General features: G+C 38.5%; 1 protein-coding gene across 1 annotated transcript; it reads left to right on the top strand.

Moving 5' to 3' along the window:
- Window positions 1-2067: 2067 nt before the first annotated feature.
- ZNF475 (zinc finger protein 475) lies at window positions 2068-22547 on the top strand. The gene is made up of 4 exons (XM_064403858.1): window positions 2068-2258; window positions 11339-12240; window positions 18794-18974; window positions 22191-22547. The coding sequence occupies exons 2-4, from the start codon at window positions 11779-11781 to the stop codon at window positions 22340-22342; spliced, it is 795 nt and encodes a 264-aa protein (XP_064259928.1). The 5' UTR covers window positions 2068-2258; window positions 11339-11778; the 3' UTR covers window positions 22343-22547.
- Window positions 22548-23231: the final 684 nt, after the last annotated feature.

Consider the following 23231-nt stretch of genomic DNA (forward strand, 5'->3'; position numbering starts at 1 on the left):
TACCTAAACATCCCCACACATACAAGCATAGGTACATATTTATATACCTACATAATACACCACTCAGGAATTCGGCTGGAAATTTCTGACCCATTTTTAATATATTATTGGTACTAATTTATATGAAAAATTACCAAGTTTTATATACATAGTAACTTATTAAAAATCCACCTGTTTTATTTATGGTACTTGTACCAGAAAATTAATTCCTTCACCTTGATGAGAATTTTTTAAGGATTTAGGGTGGGATTTTAAATTGGAAGAGTAATATTGTTTAGTTTATTCCTCATTTTTAATGATCTGAAAACACTTTCATTAATTTAAACAAAAACATAGCAAGTTGTTAGGGTCTTTTTCCTAAATCTTGTAGTGTGATTACTCCTCTTTCTATTTTCAGACCTTTGAGTTGACATCTGAGACAGTGGAAATAACATGTGGAAACAACAGTCCTACCTGTCTACCACCTAAAATCATACAATGGGGAAAAATTATTTTTTATTTTCTGAAGACACATAGGTCAGTGTAGATGTTTACAACATGGAAAGACACTTTTATTATCTATTTATAAACTTTCTGTTAGATCGCTGAGTCAAAGGGTAATTCTAATCTTAGCACTTCCTAGATTTTGACTTTGTAACTGCACTATTATTCTTTAGCACTTTAGTACATAATCTGTCACATACAATAATCACAGTTTTGTAACTTCAAATAAGTTGAAACTAACAGTCTTGGGTGATAAAATCAGTGATGAAGGTGACATAATTTTTTCTTGTATTTTTTTATGGCATCAACGCATTCTGCAAATACTGCTAAAAAGAGGGTCTGCCTTCTAATTCTGTCAAAAGGTCAGAGCTCTGTGTCATGCTGACAATAAATTTGGTGCAATAGAAATTGTGTTTAACCCTAAGGCAAAGCGCAGGTTAAATGTAATTTGCTTTTAATCCAGGTGCTACTCATTTGATGAACATCCTTTGTCATACACAGCATAAAGCTGAATTAACTGTTGGGCTTCCTGGCGCTGCAGTGTCCAAAGGCCTTTGCATGCTAGCACTTTCCTTCTTTGCACACAGACGTTTTGCAGTGCAACATGTAAAATCAGACAACCTGATTTTACTTCTTTGAAAGCTTTTTGTAAGTATAACTTTGGGTCTCAGGCCTGGGAATTCACCTAGTTGAAGGATGTGATGTTGCAAATGCCTGTTTGATAGGTTCGCTTTTCTTCTGCCTTACCAGCATGCCAGGCACACCAAAAATTTCAAACAGGTACTAGAGGTTGTTTGCAGTACATCTCTGTTGCTTAGCAGAACACTTGCTCTTGGCATGACCCTACACAAATGATGCCTGTTGTCCATTTTAAGTTCTCACTGACAACTGAAGTTTGTTATGCAGGAAAGGGCAGCATGAAAGCGGCTCTGCTGGCTTGCTCTTGGCACTGCCACCGGAGAACTCTTGCCATGGGAATGCTTGAACCAGCGGTGTTTTCTTGTAGCAATTATTTATCATTGTTTCTGTAAGAATTAACTTCCAAGGAAAATATGAAGCTTGCAGAAGTTAAACTTGGAAAAGTGTTGAAAACAGTCTGGCTGAAAAGTGTGAATTTTTGAATTAGAAGAGTGCCTACGTGGGAGATGGATTTAGAACTCCTCATGCTTATCCTTCTCTGCTGCTTGGACTTCACAATGACGCCATTTGTCCCTTCTCGCCCAGGCAAGAGGAGAAAGGGATTGAGAGAGGGGTCGCTGTGCAAGGCCGCAGAGCCTGAGCAGGGTCACTCCCCACAGAACACTGGCCGATGCTCAGCTGATCCGGCGTTCCCCTCAGCCGCATTCCCCGCCAGGAAAAATCGGGATTGGCCCCAAACCCGAGGCGCTCCCCGCGCCCCCTCAGCGCCCGGCGGGCAGGGGCGGGGCTGCCCCTGCGGTGACTGACAGCCGCGCTGGCCAATCGGCAGCCGCGCCGGCGGCAGGGGTTTGCGCGCGGCGCGGCGTTGCCGCGGTAACGGCGGCGCGCGGGGCGCGGCGGCGGGCGGTGCGGCCTGGCCGCGGGCATGTGAGCGCCTTCCCGCCTTCCCTGCTCCCCTGCTTCCCTGCTTCCCTCCCTGCGCAGCGGGCACGCCGAGCCACGGGGCAGCAGCACAGAGACCCAGCCTTAGGGGGCATGAGGGAATTTTGATCCAAGTGGAGGTAATAGGTGTTTAGGAGGACATGAAAGATTAGGTGCCATCCACGGGCTCGAGAGCCTTCGATCTGAATAAGCCTGTGAACTATTTTTTATTTTTTTTTTCGGGCAGGGTGGTGGAAGATTGGTTGGGTGAGGAGGAGCCATGCTTTTCCTTCTCTCCCGAAGTCCCGGCCACTCTTCTGCCTGGCCAACAGGCACGGGGGCCTCTGAGCTCACCCAGTTTTCTGGGGTTCACCTGATTTCCCTGTGAAGATGGTACTGACAGCACGCCTGGCCTGAGCCACAGTGAGCCAGGGCTTAAATAATGCAGTCCTGTATCCTGTCCTCATCCAACTAAAACAGTGCTTTCCCTGAGAACCAGATGGTCAGATTCCTGCCAAGGTCAGGGGCCCAGTTGTAAATAAGCAGAAAGGTCAATCAACAAAGATTTATGTGACTTTCTATCCTTAGACCAGCTAGCTGGCAATACATTCACGTGTATTGGTGCTTACTGTGAGGATAATGCATTTGTTCTTTGGAATTTGTTTCTGCAGAGGTTTGCCTGGCCTGGAAAAAATGGTGCGTGAACATTTACCAGGTCAGATGTTCTGACTTTTTGGTTCCCCACTCTTCATTTATGTGAGTGTTTTGAGGGGCAGGGCAATACAATTGCAGTACTCATGGCCAACAGTGTGGACATTGCAAGGCAGAAGTGTTACTCTCTGTAAAAGGCAGCCCTACTTGGCACATAATTGCTGATTGCCCTATATAACAAATTATCTCTTTCAGTTCTGTTCCTGGAAAATATGCAGTACATAACAATAATGAAAAGGTTTATTAAAAAGCCATTTTGTTTTGCTTTGTTTTGTTTAGTTTTGTTTGGAAAGTGCAACAGAAACAGAAAACTGCTCTCCAAGTGGTTTATTTTAAAGCTTACTGCAAAATGTATTCCTGAGGTACTATAACTGAACTGATTGCTCAAGTTACAAATAATACCATTTCCTTTATTACAAATTCATATATTCTACTAAAATTTACTTTTCTGTCTACTTAACTCTGTAGGACATTGATGTCTAATAGAATGCACTGGCTTATAAACAGGTGAAATTATGGCTACACAATAGGGAGCTCAGACATATCTCTTTTTAAACCACATTATCTGGGGATATTTCAGGCTTATATTCCATATTTCTCTTGGCACATGGAATTTAATCCTGTTCACCAAAGAATTACAAGACAGAAAACAGGACAATATGGACCAATGCTTCAAATACAAAGTGAGAGAAAGATGATCATTAAACATGACAAGTTACATAATCATCACGACCCAGAGGTAGCAGGTAAAACTTGATGACCTTTATACATCACATCCTCTGACGCCAGTTGTACATCACTGTTGATTTAATCTGGAGGAGAAAAACAATAACGTAGAAGAATGATGCTTTTAAGATTTTTTACAAGCAAGAGCTGTCAGAATGAGTGCTATAGTGCTGTTAAGGCTTTTGATGGTCATGATGAACAGCCCTCCTAGCACACTTTTCCATAACAGATTTAGTAGACAGCCCTTTGTTTTTTTGTGTCACTACATCATGAGTGTTCTGCAAAGTATTAGGATATGCTGTATTATTCATGCGACAATGAGCATTTAATAATGTCTTGTTAGGTTTTCCAACATTTCACAAGATAATTGGAATGTCCAGAGTTTTGCTTTTCTAGACATTTTCCACTTAAGATAATTTCATTGCTGCTCTAGATTCCCTCAGCTTCTCTTCTGCTATTGTGGCTCTTTGCTCACTTAGTTTTCATATTTTAGTAGCTGTCCTGTCTTGCTGAGTTTAGTAATTTCCATGATAATCAGGTTATCTATCTGAGTATCCTGTTCATAACAAAAGTACCAAAAACCTTAGTTATGGAATTGTTTATCAGCAGAAACACTTTTTTTCCTATTCATAAAAAACAGCCTATTAAGATTGATTTACAGTGTAAAAGACAAGAATGTTTACCACTTTAGATTACTATATCCTATATAATGTATCTGTATTACTGCAGATTATTGGGAAAAGTGTCTTTCCATCACTGAATAACTTTACACTTCCAGGGAGACGCTCTCAGCACATGTGTCATCTTCTTCTGATTTCCACTGACTTGTGTCAGTTTGTAGAAGCTGACATTCTTGGCTTCTATTCTTTTGGTTTAGACTCATAACTGAATATGCATTTATCCATTACCATTTTTTTTTTCTCCCTAAGGATGAGCCTACTACCTTGAAATAATTGCATAGTTATCTTCCAGATCCCTGGGGAAAAAAAAACGCTGATTCTGTGCATATGAGTTGCAGAAATGGAAATGATGAACAAAGATAATTGAGCTAGAAAGCAGAGGTAGCTCACTTTGAGCTGTGTAGGCATACTTCAGGCTGCACTTCCTCTCGTACTTCTGTGCTGTGGGCAGGGTTAACATACCCCTATCTATTCATTATTTCACGCATATCTCTTATCTAGGATTTGCAGGATAAATATCACAGATGTGTGTTAGTAACTGAAGAGGATTCAGAGTGTGATGTGTAAGTATCCCTATTGTCTATCACATTGGGAATATATCTGCTGATTTTTGAACAAGAACAAGTGTGGAGGCAGTAATATTGTTACTTTGGAATATGAGATGAGTGTATTAAATAATTGTGAGTAAAACAAAGGTAATCTTTACCTTCACAAGCTGTAATGCATCACTAAGTAAAATATAAAAACTGAGAACACTGTAGAGTCTAAAGGATATCTGAGATGTGAGAGAATGGTGTTACTGAATTATGAATTTTAATAGTTCTTGAATATTAAAAGTCTGAAAAGTTACATTTTATTTCACTAAAAATTTTCATTTTTTCCTATGTGTTTTAACTAGTAGCAGTCATAATTTCTTCACATAATGTTAGGATCTCAATCAAATCAAACGAATTATTTCTTACGTTTGGCCAGAGGACATAATAACATGAAAGAACTACTGGGTCTCTAGAAGCAGTCTCTAGCTTTCTCTGGTAACACACTCACAAACTTACATAGAACTAATTAAGTAAAATAGAACTAATTACTGCATAATCGTATATAGGGTCTTCTTAAATGCCAGTTATACACTAGCTACTGTTGATACCAGGGACTTTTTGATTGACCCATGAAGCTTTAGGTAGAAAGATAATCCAGAGAAGGACCTGGTCATTTCATTGGTCAGAGGAAAACTGTGAAAAACATTGACTACGTTGATTGTCTCATTACAAAGAACACCTTAAATAGTTCTGTATAAGAGCTGTACAGAAACTTCTGGGATATGTATGTTCCTTATCTTATATTGTAGTGGACCTTTGCACACACATGCAGACACAGGCTCAGAGACACCCACAATTTTTCTCTTGTGTAAGTCATACAGGATACATCTTTGAGGAAACTTCCAGTTTTTTCTAACCAACACTTTGAACAGTGGGAAAATATTCACTAGAAGATCCCCACATAGTTCTAGCCTGTTTGGAAATATCAGAGCACAATGGGTTTTTAACTTGGCCTGTTTGCTTTTGGTAATTTTTTCTTGTCCTCCTTCTGGCTGAATCCACTTCAAACAAAGGCATAGCCACCACAGTCTGGGCTGCAAATTGAATGGGAGGAAAGGTGTATGTGCACCTGATCCTCTGCTAGAGCAAGCTGCACACTTGGATGTTTCTGAGTGTGCACTGCTCCTGAGACATTTAAGTCAGGCTGCTGTGATACTAGGTGCTACAAAGTCTTGAAGCTGACGGAAGTGAGGTATATGCCAATATTTGTATGTTTTGGAGCTTGCAAATGGTTTCTTGAAAGAGGAGGATGCATAAAGACATGGATCATGCTCAGATGTGAAAAGATGAAGGATGTTGACATAGTACACTTTGGATTTTCTACATCTCAGTGGTATTTATTTCCATAAAATAATAGATTATTCTTTTCACATGACTGAAGGAAATTATTCGTCTCTAGGACTAACCAAAGGAGATTCCTTCAGCCAGAAACTGTGGAGAGAATGTAGTGCTCAACTGGAAAAATGTGAGGTTTTTAATATGTGGTTAATTTGCTAAAAATATTGTTGGAAACATAAAAATGTTTTTTCCTTTTATCTTGCAGTGAAAAACAGATCCAACAGTAAGATATTACAAATTGTCCGATATTTTTGTCCAGCTTATGTTTGAGTACTTTGTTTTAACAGATTTCTAAAATGATTTATAATTGAGAAATATAAAACATTTAGCACAAGAAAAAATAAAGCTCAAGATGCTGGTTTCATTTCCTTTCCCTTAAAGAATAATGGGAAGCCTCATAGAAAACATTTTATTTGGAAAGAGCCTGAAGCAGTGTTTTCTGGCACTCAGCAGAGGGTGTCAGTTTGGTCATTTCTGACACCTCTTTTATATGTAAATATAAAGAGAACCCATGAAAGTAGAGGAAAAAAAACTTTTTTCTTGAGTGTAAATTAGGGATCAGCCTTAGAAAATCCTGTGACTGGACTGATTCAGTATTGTGGTGCTAGAAAATCTAAATTTAATTTTCTTATTTTTCAGGCTTGCTGTGTTATGCTTGGCAGATCACTTATATCATCTCTCTGTATCTTATATCCCCTTATACTGAGTTTTCTCCTTTGTCTGTTTACAAAGTCCAGCCCAAACTGAAAAAGAAGGATATCTGGGTGCCCTTGTACAAGAAGCTTTTGCTTGTTGCTTCTTACTTAAACCTATTTGAGACAGTTCCAATTTATAGAACAGTAAAGTTAGGCATTACAAGTAAAAGCTTTTCTTTTAGGATACTTGTGAATTTAATCCAATGTACATTAATCACCCTTATTAAAAGACCCACATAACTACGTTGTGTCACAAACAGAAAGCTTATGGTTCCAAGCACTGCATAGTGGACAGGCAGAATAAGTATACAACATGGAGTGTAGTATTGAAGGAAGGGAAAACAAAGGGAAAAGTCAGAGTGACGTGGGGTTTTATATGAACGAGGGTACACACAACCATGAGTTCTTGAATCCAAGATAATGAATGAACCAGTTCCTTTCTGCAAGCTAAAATGAGTCTATTCTTTTTTTGGCACTGACAACCTGTCTGTAGCTGAGATTCTGTCAGGCTTTTGTGTTTGCCACCATTTTGGACCCATATGTTTTCCTCTTCATTTATGTGTCTCTGTAGCCTTTCATCCTCTTCCTCAAGCAGATGAACCTATGCAGAATTTCTCATAACTCTGTTATGGGAGTCCTGACTTTTGTAAGCATTCTACAATTATAGATGACCTCTCCAAAGAGCCTCCTGGATTTAAGCCACTGTCACCTGAAGCCAGTACTCCATATAAATCCTTCTCAGCTTTATCAAGCACTTAAAAAATAGCAAAGTAGTTGTTTCCCACTGCTTACTTTGTTTGTTTATGGTCTTCCTGGAAATTGTCTCTGATTTTAGATGAAGCCAAGCATGTCCAAAGGGATTTTTTTTAAATTGTCTCTTCTTTAGAAGGAGTCAAACGTGTCTAAGAGGTTCTTGGGGCATTTTTTGACATGTAAGCTTGAAAGCTCTGTGTTTATTTGGTGCAAGGATTTATCTTTTTGTGCTAGCAGATTAGAACAGTGACACTACACCAGCCATATAGATTAAGCAGAGCTTACAGTCTGATACAGCTACACATGGAAAGGCTGTAATTCCAGTCAGCATCCATAAACTGTACAAAAACAGATTTCCCAAATTCTCACAGCTGTTCCTGTACTTTGTCCGTTGAATAAGCATGGTTATGTCCTGGTAGTAGAAAGCTTCATGCAATGTGTTCTTCCATAAGGTAAACTCTGTTTTTGTTACAGCTGGGAGGTCTCCGTGTGGAATTCTAGCTAAGTCAAAAGCAGTAGTGTTGCGGATTCATTGGAAACAGCCAATTTAATCCCCCAGCTAACACAAGTATGTTTTTTTCAATTCAGTCAAGGAATCCAGGCTTATAAAATGACTTATAATGGTTTTTGAGGAATTGTTTACATGAGAGAATCAAGAGAGATGAAAAACAGAGAGGGTCGCTCTTCAGAAATGGGCTGCATACAGGAAATAGGAAACGTATGTGTCAACTTTGCTTCCAAGTTCCAACACTGACATGAAACAATACATAACGAAGGCTGTTTCGGGGAAGTTTCCACTTCTATAAGTTGAATCATACATGGCAGCTAAAAGAAGGCAGCATAAGTGAAGCATTGTTAATAATGCTGTTGTTGCAATTTCTGGCATGGTTAATAATGCTATTGTTGCTGTTGTTGCAGTAATGTTATTGTTGCAGTTCTTTAGGTGAAATTTAAAAACTGTGTGCATGAGTTCCCGTTCCCATTTCAGGACAAGAAAATGATTGATGTATCGAGCTGTTTGCGCTCTCATCATTCTGTTCTATTTTGGTTAGACTGAAGCTCTTATCCTGATTCTAAACTAGCCATAGTATTTCATTTGCTTTTAATTACATTGAGTTTCTCCACTAGTTGTAATGACCTGTTACTGCAGTTCATGAAATTAAAAATTTTTAAGTGTTGTCCTCATTGGAATTGCAGGGGAGAGAAATGTTTTCCCATAGCTATACACAATGATCAACTGTACCTTCCCACTTTATTAAAACATATTGCAACGTTTTACAAAGAAAAACATAAGAAAGTTTTATGTTTTGAATTGTTAAATCCCAGTCCTGATATACTTCCATATCTTTAACACTGAGCTTGAGAGAAGATTTGAACTGCTCATATGCCTTTTCATTTCACACTGAATTTATAGGAAGTTTCCAAATAATAACAGTGAACTTGGCAAGAATAAATGTAGACCAAATGGTGTAATCCCCACAAGGAAGCATAATTCCCTTATGAAGTATTTACAATAGCAAGCTTGGAAATCCAACAATAGGTTATATTGTTAATAGATTGTTTATAGCATCTTTTATTGACTGATTCATTCCTAATGGCAACAGATTTAGTCACCTAACATTCTTCATATGGCAGGCAGTTCTGTGTTCACTGTTGCTTTAAGAATCCTCTCAGGTATGAGAAAGTTTCTTTTTGACATAAATCAATAAATAGGACATAAATAGGACCTTGCAAAGTTCAGAAGTTCCCTGAAATGTTACTGAACTTTCTGATGCTCCCTTCCTGTGACCTGCCAATAACCCTTATCTCCCCTGCCTTCATGACCCTTTAATGTTTCCCTGGCTCTCCATTCCCTTCATCCTCCTAAAGAGCTTGGCTATTTCCCAACTTGGATTCATCCAACAGGCCACCCTCCTTGGAAACTCTCCCAGTCTTTCAAACAGCCTTGCAGTACAGTAGCCTAAATACTAGTTTGCACATTTAAATTTCACAAACTGCTGAACCTGTTATTTTGATATCGGAACTAAAAATTCTGGTGCTGTAGTTCTGTGTAACCATAAATGTATATTATATGCACCTGATATACCTGATAGCATCCTCTATACCTGTAGTATCCTCTATACATGAGAGGATACTACACCCACACACTTTAGCCTGTTTTTCAGCTGACTGAAGTTATCTAATACAGTTTTGGATGAGGTGTTAACTTTGAATACGCCAAGTATAATGGTCCTCAGAAATTTTATTTTTAACAGCTAACATACTTGCTTATGAATTTGTTCCAGTACAAATCACAGACTGGGTCGGATGGTGTTCACATTTTCCAGTTTGCCTACAAATAAATACAATCTTCACAGGAATTTTCTGTAAAATAAGAAAGTATCCCAAGTGTCCCAGAAGTATGCAGCTTTGTGAGTATTTAAGCAAGCGGTGTCAATGCAGCAATCGAAACATCTTGTGTGCCTGGCAAAAGGATGACTACTCACATGAACCTGGTGACAACTTGTTTTTCCACTGTTGCCCCTGTACTTAAGATACCCCCTAGAATATTTGTAAGAGACTCACTTGCTTCTCAGTGACACAGACAAAGTTTAAGTTTGTCATCTCAAAAGTAATGACAAAACTGTGTCATTGCATTTGGGTATAGTAAAAATCAGCCCATGAGTTTAGAGATGGGACAGATGCAGGTGAAAAGGCTGATGAGTGGGAACAAAGTCTTGAATGGTGACATGGCAAAAAAGCAGTAAAAACATCCAGGTTGGATGGTTGCATCAGAGGAAGTAAACCAAGAGACCAAGACAGCCAGTGTGGATATGTCACTGTGTTACAAATCCCCCACAAGTTTGGAAGGATTGAGATCAAGTCTGGAATATTCAGTACGGGCAAGATGACTTGAGCCAGATATTTCTTCTACTACAGATAAAGCAGACTGTCCTTGGCAGTTACGTATCTATATGATGTGCTAGTTTGGTTTTTTATTTCTCCATGTAATTAAAACAGTAGCCTCTGCCATACATGTGTACAGTCTGAATTATATTTTCTAATCCTTGGAGGACCAGCCCAAAATACTGTAAGAAATGAACATTTAAGGGATAAAGCACAAATCTATCTGTTTACAGGGGTAGACTGGACATGAAAAACTGAAATGTATCTAGTAATACCTGGAGACTAAACAAATGCAGTGCCCTTTCTCTCTCATCCAGCATGTACTTCAGCCCCCAAAGCACCTCAGTAAGCCTTATTAAGAAACCTGCTCTGAGAATCAAGACTGGTCAGAAAGTTTAAGACACCACAAGTGCTGAATTAAGGGGCCTAATAATCTCCTTCAGACAATAGATTGACAGGGAACACTTTCCTCTCTTACTGTACCTTTGTAGATTGGACACTGACATCTCTCTACTGAGGGACTTTTTCTTATGTCTCTGGAGACAGGAAAATGACGTTTAAGTATCAACTTCGAAGGCTTGTAAATGGAAGACAGCCAGAAATACCAGTTCTATCAGTAACTGAAAATAAAGCATGTACACCAAACCACTTGCATGTCATCAGCTTCAGTTTGTTCAAACCCATCTTATTTCATGTCCATCATGATTTTAAAATCCTCTGGGACCAGAATTTCAGATTTACATTGTTCAACTGATCACTACAGATAAGAATATATTTCATGTTACTTATCTGCTATTTAAAAAATATAACAGATTAGCAATGTTAATTGTGCCTTGTGATAAACTAGTGGTTAGTAACCTTAACTGGAGAGATCACATTTATTCATTTACACTAATTTCATTTGTTTCAGGGTTGTGTAAGAACAAAAGACAAAAGGAAAACACACAGAAACCCCCTTCTCTACTGAAACAGCTGTAAGGTTCGGTGTTTCTGCTTTGAAGTCCCAAATATATTTTGGCTCATGAAAATGGATTTGGAAGATATAGAACCATTCTGAATAACAGACTTTCCCAAGCTCTTTATGCGTAGGAGAGAGAGAAGTTTCCTGAAATGTGATACCCTTCATGAAAACAAATGTCAAGAAAAACAAGTGAACAAAACTTACAGCATTCTGTCAAGAGCTGAAGAAGCCCCTATTATTATCTCTAACACCTCGCCTTTAGAGCAAGTTTCACAATCTTATGTGTCAGGACTTCCCAGAATTTTTCCCAAAGGAGTACATTGGAAGCTATATCCCAGAAAAGGTGACCAGGCACTGCAATAATATCACAAAAGTCAAATTCTTCAGACATGCCTAAAACACCTGTCCCAAGAAGACCTCCCTTCAAGGTATGCTATATCTGTGGCAGAGAATTTGGGTCACAATCTATTGCTATACATGAACCTAAGTGCTTAGAGAAGTGGCGTATTGAGAACGATCGGCTACCAAAGCACCTTAAAAGGCCAGAGCCCAGGAAACCTGAGGTCCTTACTGCTTCTGGTTCCTATACACTTACAGATGAAAATGAAGCAGCTTATTACAGTGCTCAGGCCCAGCTGGTGCCCTGTAGACACTGTGGCCGAACCTTTTTTCCTGACCGTCTCCCTGTGCATGAAAGGTGTTGCAAAGGAGGTGGCAGAGGTGCGAGGCTACCAAGCGCTACCGCTAGTAAATCTGGTAAAGAACCAAGATCTGGACCTGCCTCAGCAAGTGATGATCCATCTAAGGCCCATCAAGGAACGAGCAGGGCTGCACCAGCTGTATCAGACCAGGTAAATTGCTAAGCATGTCCTATATGAAAGGGTGTGCATGCATCTTGATGCTTGGGGAGACTGGCTTGCCATCAAATTTAAAATCACTTTTCTTCAGAAGGTCCTTTTAGCTCCATACAAATTTTTCTCTGCTAAATAGAGGATAAAGAAAAGGGAAATGGTGGGAAGGGAATGAGGGAAACCACTTATTCATGTTTATTTTGATTTTCCTTTTGAATGGGAGTAGTTGGGTTCTCTGTTGAGGGTTTAAGAGTTATATCCCCAAGAGGGACTATTGCTTGATTTAGTTCCCTAGGAGATTCTATTGAGCAGATTAGGCAAGGTTTGGATGTCATATGTTTTAGAAAATGTTAGATATTGTTATTTAGTTAACATGAAATGCAATGTTTCATTGTCCTGCAAGCATCCAGTACTTCAAAATATGATTTTCATATTTTACTGTTGTTCTTAACATTGGCATGCAACATGAGTTTACTGAGGACTGCATGTTCAAAGGCAGCAGTTCTGGGTATAACAACAACAAAATAAATAAGACTGCACATTTTTTTCCACTGAATTTGATTCAGGATCCAAGAATAAAGAAGCTGATTCACATTATCCAAAAGCTACACAGTGTTTTGGAAAATTGGATATTTTTTTCTGCATTTGTTTCTGCACAAGCTGTCTTTTGGCCAGGAGTTTTGTAAGATAGTTGTCTAAATTTAGGCCCAGTGTCCAAAATAAATGGCCTTTTTTTTTTTCTTTTCAAATGTGGGCTGGAATCCTGATTGCCCACATTACTTTTGATAATGGGATTTAGGTCTCTCACTCACCAAAGGAATGCAATACTATGCAGAGCATTTCTTAAGATGCTTTAGAAGGCAAAGTGTGTAACATGTTAGTTTGCCAGCTGCTGAGTAAAATTAAGATAATAGCATTACCCTAGCTCACATGAGACTAAAGACTTCATGAGTCCTTTTTTTTATTATGCTATATGAGGCCACTAATTGATATATTTTAGAAAATTTTACATATTTGGCAAATTTGCTTTTATCAGCAAATTTTACATTATCCACAAGCAAATTTTACATTACCCACAAAGTGCTGCACTGCTGCATTTATAGTTGTAAGAGAAGTGATGCTGTTTACGCTCCATTGTGCTCTTTTTCAAAGAACTGTCATTGCTCTAAAGGTGAGTGTTCAATGAAAGGCATGGGTGTGAAGCAGAAAGTTTAATCTATCACACATAATTCTGTAGATTATAAAAGAGAGGGATGGGGCAATTTTCTATAATTATAATCCCGTAAAAAAAAATCTTTAGAGTGTGGTTTGGCACTGACAATGACTATGTAAAAAATGTTACCCTCTTGCACAACATATCTGCTCCCTTTGTGGATTCACTCACATCTGTTGACTTGTTGAACAACAACATTATTGCCACTTTTTACTTCTCTGAGCTCTGCAGAGCCAAAATGAAATCTGTTCAATTCTGCTCTTCCTTCTGTGTGAACAACAGGTTTCCTCATTTACTTCCAAGCAGTTCCAGTTCATCAGTTACAGCAGAACTAATGAGGCTGTACAGCTTGCAGTTTGTAATTGACTTTGAGGGACTTTATTATTAACAATGACTTTCAGAAAGAGATGATGGATTTTACGTCTCTGAGGTCTATTCTTCAGTACAGAATTATGCACTGAAGGCAGAGATGGAATGGGAAGATTGAAAGAAATATCCTATGATCCAAGGGGTTCTTCAGGACTTGCAGACAGCTTATAAGAAGCAGTCAAAGGAAGCAACTTTCCTGTAGATTTAAATTCTCTGTGAGAGAATCTTCATTTCCAGCTGAACATTTTGAAAGGTCCACACATTGAAGGGTGTGGAAAAGCACTAAGTTTATGGAATAACTGCAGATTAATTATGAACAGGGACAAGGTCTGTGTCTCCACTAAAGTCTTCCTCTTTTTTCAGCATATGGTTTTCATTTTGCTCACCTTACCAGCTACTCAGCTTCTTATTAATACTGTTAAAAAATAGTGCTTCACTAGTGGTGGAGTGAAATGGCTACTGTTCTGGTCCTGGCTGGAAAGCATTTGGGGCAGTCCCTGTCTCATCTAACAGTCTTACTCACTGTGACAGTGAATTATTTAAGTACTTGCTTAAATTCCTGATTCAGCAGAACATCAGAGGAAAGCAATAACTGAAAAAAAACTAGCCAGCCTTTATTTATTTAAGAGAGTTAGTGCTACTGTGAAATAAATTTATGCAATGAAAGATGCCCTAAATGAAAAACCTGGATTTTCCTCATTTTCAAAATAAAGTTCTGACTGATTTAGTGGTATATCATGTAAAGTGCATTTTAATTTTAGAACTGCAAGCACTTCTCCTTGTATGCCTCTGCCGGTATGCCCTGGAGTTCTCTCCCCTTTAACAAGTGTGGCATCAACTAGGCCAGTATCATTAGTGACAAACTCTTTCTCAGTTCTGCATTAAATGTCTTTATAGAGGTGGAGACTGAACAGTCTCTATAAGCTGTCTCTTCCAGTACCTGTCCTTGCTCTCAGAATCAATGAACACATCTGAGTTAATCATGTCTGGTTGTGCAGAATAACAGCCTATGCTCAGAGACTCTCAAAGGTCACATCAGCTCAGAAATTCTGCTTTGGATTCTGTTGTGGTACCCCAAACAATGGAAGTGGTGTCTGCAGCTGCTGAAACTCAGACTTGCACTAAAACAGAGTCTGTGTTCTGTTGTTTCCTAGACAAAAATATGTGATAAATGTAAGTGAGCATCAGTAACTTGCTGTGTGTATATGAGTCATGGGGTTTTTGACAATAGATAATGCTGATCTTAAAAGCCTATTAGATGGTGCTGCCATCTGCTGTTTTCTTCTTATCTGGTTAACTACCTAAAATATTTCACTGATCTTCCTTTGCTGAATTGTAATGCATTTTAACAGTGTAAGTCTTGAAAATTCGTGTAGCAAGAGCTTTGATGTTATATTTTGCTCTAGCATAAAGCCATGTAGCATCTTGGTAAAGGGAAGGCTTCTTCAGATGCATATAATTCTAATGAAGGTGGAAAGTCAATAATGAGCTTTTTTGCCTCATTGCAGTGGTTTTGAATAACTTCCTAGGAGAACACTGGCAAATATAGAAAGTTAGATGAGAATGGACAATGAATGGATGGTTTGAAGGAAACTTACGAGTATTATCCTTGGGAATGACTGAGTGTCCTTCCTTTGCTTTTACATGGATGTGCTGACATACTCAAAAAGATAGCACATCAGGAGCAAAATGTGATATTTCATGCTTCCAGTGGAGTAATATTTTTTATGGTATGCATAATCTTGGAGAATTACCTTGCTGTTCAAGGCATATGATCCTAACATGAGTGCTGTTGTAGGCTGTGAGGTGCAACTTTGGATAGTCATGAGAGCCATACTATACCTTGTCTGTGATCGTTATGCAAAATGCCTTTTACTTGGCTGAGAGGAATGTGTGGAAAGGGCTGCTTTCGTATGAAAGCAATAGAATGCTGCTGCTAAGTGCTTGTACCATTCTTCTACTGAGCCTCTAATCCATGGGCAGTTCAAGTCTATGACAAGAGCTCCATCCTAGAGCAGGATGCCCCCCCTCTTCCCATTAAAATAAATGGATAATTAAACAAATAAGAAGGGAAGAGTTGTGTGCAGTCCTGGATGATAAATATTTATGTAGGGAAGTTTGGGATTCAGTCTTATTGTGTGTACTTAAGAAGAAATAAAAAGCTTTGTGCAGTATGGAAGGATTTGACCTCATGTAACACCATAACAGCAGCCTGAGGCTAACCTTAAGTAATGTCAGGTCTATTGAAAATACATAGTTGCATAGCCCTCTGAACTAAATAACTTCATTCATAGTCACGCAGACATACTTAGCAGTCTTGGAGTAAAAAAGAAAACACCGAGACACCAGAGGAAAGCCTAACTACACTGTTAAGTATTTGTAGGTATTTTTATAATAACACATATCCTCAGGAACAGACCTTCCCTACAATCCTTTTTGAAAGTTAAAAACAAAGCAGTGAACAGACAGCCTAGCCACTGGCCTGTGAGTAGTTTGGGTTGGAAAATTGTGGTGTTTCCAAAAATAGTTTAGTTTCAAACTGCAGGCCTCCAGATGTTACATTTGGGATAGACACACTGAAAACAAAGAGAAATGAAGGGTAAATATCATCAGCTGTAGAAATTCCAAGTAAAGCTTATCATATCTTGGATTCCACAGTTAAAAAAAGAAAAATCTGTTACTACCAATTGCTAGGCTAATCTCTTTCAGGTTTTAAGCATGTGTGCAGGGAAGAATTTGTGTATATAATTGTATGTGTGGTGATGGGTCAATCTCAGTATTTTTCTGGAAGAAAAATAATTCTATCCTAGGAGTGATCTGATTTCTTTTAATTAATTCCGATTTCTCCTGTTGTTTCTGTACCATTTTTAATTGTGGAAATTGCAAAAGACAGACATTTCTACTTGAAAAGATTTCTGCATTTGAACTAGGATTTCTTTTTCTTAGTCTGTTACCATATGAAGAGTTCCTACAATCTGAATATAAATCAAATTGCTCTTTCCTAGTTTGCAGCCAATAAGTAACCATTTAAATGAATGGCAGGAACCCAGATAATGAGAACTCGTGGGGAAAGTGTGTTCCCAGTGATTTTACACCTAGCATTTTTTAAGATACCATTTCTGAAATAGTATAACCATACCCACAGCAGGCATGCACACTAAAAAGAGTTCTCTGACCTCAGGAGTTTAGATTGTAGCATCCTTATCTAAAGCTCTCTAGAGCCTACAAATATATATAGTGTATAGTGTCTTCAGAAGACTTTGAATCTGGACCCAGAGTCTTACTTTAAAATCAGACAAGTTCTAGGTGACAACTTGAAGTAAAAAAGTAAGTGAAATTTGATAATGAAAAGTTATAAGATTTTTTTAAAATAGCTGTTGCTGTATTCTAAAAAATAAAATCTAAAAAATAGGAGAAGGCTGTATTTTTATATATATTAGAAAATATGCTCATATAAAATACTGTGTTATCAAAGATAGCAAGGAAATTCCATTTGTAAGTCAAGAGGATGAAAATGTCCTTGGAGAGCCTGTCTTTGGATGTTATGTTTCAAGACACTGTGAGAACTTTCCAGATGAAGTCCAACTTTTCCCAGAAAAAATACACTTTATAGAATAGTATTTCTTTCATGTAAGTGAGATTACATGTGTGATACAGGAAGGCAATCTTCTGCAGATTGTTCACTAATGACATTTTCAGACTGTAACATAAATACAAGAAAAGCTGCCCAGAATTTCATGAACACATTGTGATGGGCTGACAGAAAGAGTCATAAATACGGGAACAGGTTATGCTTTGTCTTACAGAGCAGCAGAGGAAAAAATGAAACCCCCACAACTCTTGTTTGAGTGAGAAAGGTTTCCTGTATTTGGTCTGGCATGGCTGTCCGTCTGACTGGAGGAGGGCAGGGAATAGCTCATCTCTTACTGGTATTCTGCAGTCAGGAGTGTAGGAAGTGCTGGCAGTTGTGAGACCCATCTGTGTGCCTCAAAGTTCTTCCCTACAGCATGTTTTTATCCAACTTCCTGAGCACGGCTGGTACGGATACCACGCCTAGCCCAAGACACGCCTAAGGACACAGCTGAGTCCATAATCTGCAATACCACAGTAATTATACATTTTTCAGCCTTAGATTACGTGTTTGTGAAGTTTGGGGTTGAGGAATCTTTTTCTTCTGTTGTTGAGCTGTTTTCCTCTGAGAACAAAAGCAGATCTTCAGTGTGGAAACAATGACTTGCTTAGAGTCCAGTTCTGCTGCAGTCACTGGCAAAGTTCACACTACGGCCTTTGGGATAAACAAACAGCAGTTCCTATTTTGCCCCTCATCCTCATATATCCTGGTTTGGTTTTAATCTTTGAAGGCCAAGAATTTCACCAGATAACTGATCTGTGTCAAAAGTGAGGTTAAGAACCCAAATCACCTCCTGGGAGAGCTGCCCTCACTGTCCAGCTTAATAGAGATAGATACCTAGGCTGTACGCAGCACTTTGATTTGTGTTCTGGTAGAAGATGGAGTCTTTCTGTTATTGTACTAGACATCAAGAGTTCAGCTGATGAAGCTTTTGTTGCTGCTTTCCATTTACGTATGCTTGGTAAGTAAAAAATGGCTTCAACCATTTAAGGTGGATGCTGCATTGCAACCCGATGAAGCAGATTTGTTGTTTCTACATGTGAAGACTTATCATTTTCATGAACTTGAAGGTATTAAAATAAAAGAGATGAAACTTAACACAGATAAGTATAGATTAGTCACACACATCAGTCAGCCCAGCATCTGCAGAAGAAACCTGCCTGTTCCAGGTGCCCACTTAATGAGGCAATATCTCTTATTAGCCTCAGAACTGATAACAAACAAAACCAGACTGAAAAAAACAGTTACACAGATAGCATGTTCCTTATCTATATGATTGCTTTCATACAAAGTCATTCTGATTCACAATATTTCTTCTTCTTCATGGTTGTTATTTGCAGGCAAAAGTGATAAGACGGCCACCAACAGTGATTTGCTACATATGTGGCCGTGAGTATGGAACAAAATCTATTAGTATACATGAGCCACAATGCCTGAAAAAATGGCACCAGGAGAATGACAACCTCCCCAAGCACTTGAGAAGGCCAGAACCCAAAAAACCTGAAGTCAGAACCGTGCAAGGTAAGCTACAGACCAAATTAAGACAGATGAGCAAAAAAGTGTGAGGAATTAAAAAAAAATATTTTAAAGCAATAGGTAAACAGTTTGCAAGTACTTTGTTCTCCAGTTTACTGTGAAGATCTTGTTTTATGCTTTCCTCTGCTTCACAGAAGGAAAGCTTATCATAAAGTCTTGAAAGTAAAAGTAGTCATTGTCTATGAACTAGGCTCCTGGGACATTCCTCCTGTATGTGCCAATGTGTCCTAAATCAAAACACAAATAGATTAGCAACCTGCTTTACAGCTACACTACTACTTTTTGACTTCTTTTAACACAGGCATGTCTTAAAACAAGCAAAAACATCCAAGAATAACGTGCAGACATGACACAGAATCATTAAAATAAAATACCCTCAGGCAACATAGGTATAGATACTTCAGCCAGACTCTTCTACAGTCAACAGGCCATATTGATCCCTTCCTATTTACAAGTCTGAGAAGCTTTCATTGTGAGTCACTGTAATATAAACACAGTGGAGAAAAATATATATGTAGTACAAAATAAACAATCCATTTTTTGCTAATTTTACATGTTTGTGCTGTGGGTTCTGTTTTCTAAGATACCACTTCTTCAAATCAATGAACACTGATGATCCCCAGCATCCCCAGAGATGGGCTGTCATATGTATCTGAGGGTCATATGTTCGCTCTAGTATGCAAAGGAATTCCTATCCATGCTTTGCCTGGAAGGTGTTCCTGGGACTTCCCATTCCCACATAAAGTTATTTCACCTTTCTTGCTAGATGCTTTCCCTGGCCCTGCCAGCTGGTCTGAGCTACTTTGGGCCAAGTTTGGACCACTTCCTCAAGGCATTTTATTCACACACACTTTTTTTTTTATATTCCCCACAATTTCCCTCAGCTTCCCATAATGTCTGGAAAAGTAGACAAAGTCTCCTACAACTCACTTGTGAAAGAGTCATACACTAGATCAGTTTACAGCAGTACAAAGAAATATGTCCTCAGAAGACATGCAGAAGAGAGCAGGATCACTGAGAACACTAACCAGATGTTCAAAATAATAATCAAAATTGAAGTAATATAAAATCGGAACTTGGTTAACAGATGCCAAGTGGCATAGTTGAATCTGGAGCAAAAGATGTGTTCAAAAAACATCTTCATTGTATTTGCCTTTTTATATGTTAAATACTTTTTAATTATTACACATTTTGTGGTAGAACAGATGGAGAAAATGAGAATTCCATGTGAAAGAGAGGGATGCTAAAAAGGCAAATCAGGTTATTTTGAAATGCACTATTCTTGTTTTGAAGGAGTGAAAGCAGAAAGAAACCAACTCTTTGAGAAAACAATCTAGCAGAAGGCTCCCAGATATGAATCAGAAAGTTGTCTCATTTACTCAATGAGTCATATCAGGCGCCTGCAATCTCCTATGAAGTGTTGTGTGTCCACGGTTTCTCTGGGGATACTGACCTGCTTCCAGCATCTGTCCCTAAATGCCTGCTGATGCAAGCCTGGTCGGTTCTGTAGCTTGAGCTAAAATTGTTGTTCCCCCTGCAGCTGCCTCATATTCCTGGCTTTGAGAAAATAATCTCAGTGTTGTTCTTTTTCCATAAGACTTACTCTTGATCATGTGGTAAATGCTATAACTGACCTTCAGACCACATGCATGTACTGCATGTCTCACAGTGTCTCAGCTCGGGGGGAGGGATTACCCTGTTGTTGAATGAAACAAACAACGTTCAAAAAAAGCTCAGAAATATTAACTGCTTACATAAAACTTTTTATAACTTACATAATTTTTTTTCTGAAAACTCAAGTGTCACGGGAAGACAACCACTGCCCTCATTACACAGTGTTTTGTTTGTGGAATGCCTAACACATGCCTGCAAGGAGAAAGTCATCTCTCTTTCTCCCTCTCCTTTTTTTTTCTTTTTTTTTTAATATTCCATAAACTTTCCAAAGTACAGAAAATACACATTCATTTCCTGCAAGCAAAGGGGATATTTGTCTCAGCCAAGAAAAGAAACACTACTTGGTTGCTCTTCTAACAAAAAGAACATTAGGAACAGGCATATTAAGAGATCTAAGGCTTATTGTGGTTATGTGAACCATTGGATATGAATCATATTAAAATTGTATGGGCCTTTAATGAAGAGCTCTAACATGTGCCAATGATAGAAACCATGGAATATTTTTAAATGCAAAAATCCTTTTCTTTCAAAAATTGTCCACTGCTAACAGTTCAAAGAAAAAAAACAGATTTAAAAATCTTTTTCTATATTGTCATACCAAATAAAAAGGGTGAAGCAAATACGTCTTCAATTTGAGCCATGTGGATTTTTTTCTGCGTACACTTCAAATGAAAACCCTTAAGATCTAAATCCAGGTATTAAGCAACCTGCCTGGCCTTTTTGCAAATCAGTTTGAAACAACACTGTGTGAAAATCCATTTCAAAAGGAAAGTCAATTTCAAGATGAAAGTAAACAAGATTTTTGTTTTTTAACCCAAATTAAATCTTGAAAACACATCTGAGTGTTTGAAGAATGATCCTGAGTTTTCAGAGCAGTCATTCTTCCTGCAGTGGAAAATAACTGACAGTAAGGCTGGATTGGTGTTTAAATGACAATAGATGCATCAGTGCAATGACCTCACAGGAAGTTGTGGCTTTAAAGTACTGTAGTTTTTGTCTATAAGGTTTTAGGCTTATCTAAGATTTACTCCACTTTTTAGTATAACTTACATAGGCTCTAACAGGAAGAAAATTGGGCCCCTTGTCCAGAGCAGTACAAAGAGCATATTCTCAAGTACGATATGCTCCCACCCATAAGCCATGGTCAGATAACACGTGCTTGTTAAACAGAGGTTGAAGCAAAGCCAAAAAGTGAATTTGCTGATAATAGTAGGTATGCAAAAATGTTAATAATTAGCTGAGAATGCAGATCATAACACACAGCATGATGTTTTCTCTGTACTCTCATACAGTACAAAATTATTCAGTTTGAAGTTAATTTAATCCAACCCTTGGGACAAAAACCAGTCTTTTTTATATACTTTTTACTCTTTTGCTTCTTTCTTTTCTTTTTCATTTGCAAAAGCAATATGGTTTGGTTAAACTGAAAGGCTCAGTCAACAGGTATTTCCTGAAAATATTTTCCATAAAGAGTTGAATGTGGGTCTCCAGAATGAAAGCTGATACTTTCTTTTTCTAATTTTCCAGCCAAAGGTTTCTATGATCTTGATGCTTTAAATGAGGCTGCCTGGACCAGTGCCCAAGCCCAGCTAGTTCCATGTGATATTTGTGGGCGTACTTTTCTTCCAGACAGACTGATCGTCCACCAGAGGTCCTGTAAACCGAAACCTGCAAAGTGAAGTGGATGTAACACACATGCATACAAATGCATGTCTGCTCACACATACACAGACAGACACACACACACTTATCCTAAGCTAAATAAAGTGTGTATGTGTGTTAGTTGTGTGTGTGTGTGTGTGTGTGCACGAATACACACACATGCACCCATGCCTTTCAGACAAACCATGAGAGAAATAAAATTCATCTGGAGAGACACCAGAACTTTATTGTGTAATGCTATCATGTGCTCCAAAAGTCTCCAGAGTAAAAATCAGCAGTTGCTACTGAAGTGTAAAGTCAAATATAGAAAATTACTTTGTTGAAAACAAAATTTTGCTTCTCCTCTTTCAAAGACTCTCTGGTTGGTGTAGACCTTTAGCCGAACTTGACTAACCAGAGAAACCAAGTAGCTCCTTTAAGTTTTTTTCATTTTTGTTTGGGTTTTCCAGTTTTGGGGGGCTTTTTGTTTGGAGCACTCCAGTGTTTACATCCATGTGTAACTGCATCTCATGAAGCCCTTGGCTGCTACAAGTGAAACCTTCCCATGGAAAGGGATCCAGTCGTGTGGTAGAAACAGACACAGAAGTGTCCTTTTTTGTATAAGAATGATGCTGAACATGTGATTTATCCTCAGCTCAGTAAACTCATCATGTCAAAAAAATTGTAAGTCAGGGAAGCACATCTTGGTCATGAACTTTGTAAAAGAAAACATTTTAATGTCAAGACAAAATGAGCATGATGTGCCAGATGGCTGGCATAAAATATCACCCTGCCCTCTGTACCAAATGTGGCCATAACAGAGCACCAGTGCTGGCTGGAAGACCGGGTATTATACAAGAAAGCCATGGGGAAGGTGTTTGAAGGTGCTATTTTGAAAAATGCTGTTACCTTATGTAGAGGAATGAG

Source organism: Passer domesticus, chromosome Z (assembly GCF_036417665.1).
Source record: "Passer domesticus isolate bPasDom1 chromosome Z, bPasDom1.hap1, whole genome shotgun sequence".
Taxonomy (NCBI): Eukaryota; Metazoa; Chordata; class Aves; order Passeriformes; family Passeridae; genus Passer; species Passer domesticus.

Excerpts from the sequence above, each read along its gene's own strand:
- ZNF475 (XM_064403858.1), top strand. The coding sequence starts at position 11,779 with ATGCCTAAAACACCTGTCCCAAGAAGACCTCCCTTCAAGGTATGCTAT. Across the intron at positions 12,241-18,793 it reads CACCAGCTGTATCAGACCAG|GCAAAAGTGATAAGACGGCC; the intron begins GTAAATTGCTAA and ends TGTTATTTGCAG. Across the intron at positions 18,975-22,190 it reads TGAAGTCAGAACCGTGCAAG|CCAAAGGTTTCTATGATCTT; the intron begins GTAAGCTACAGA and ends CTAATTTTCCAG.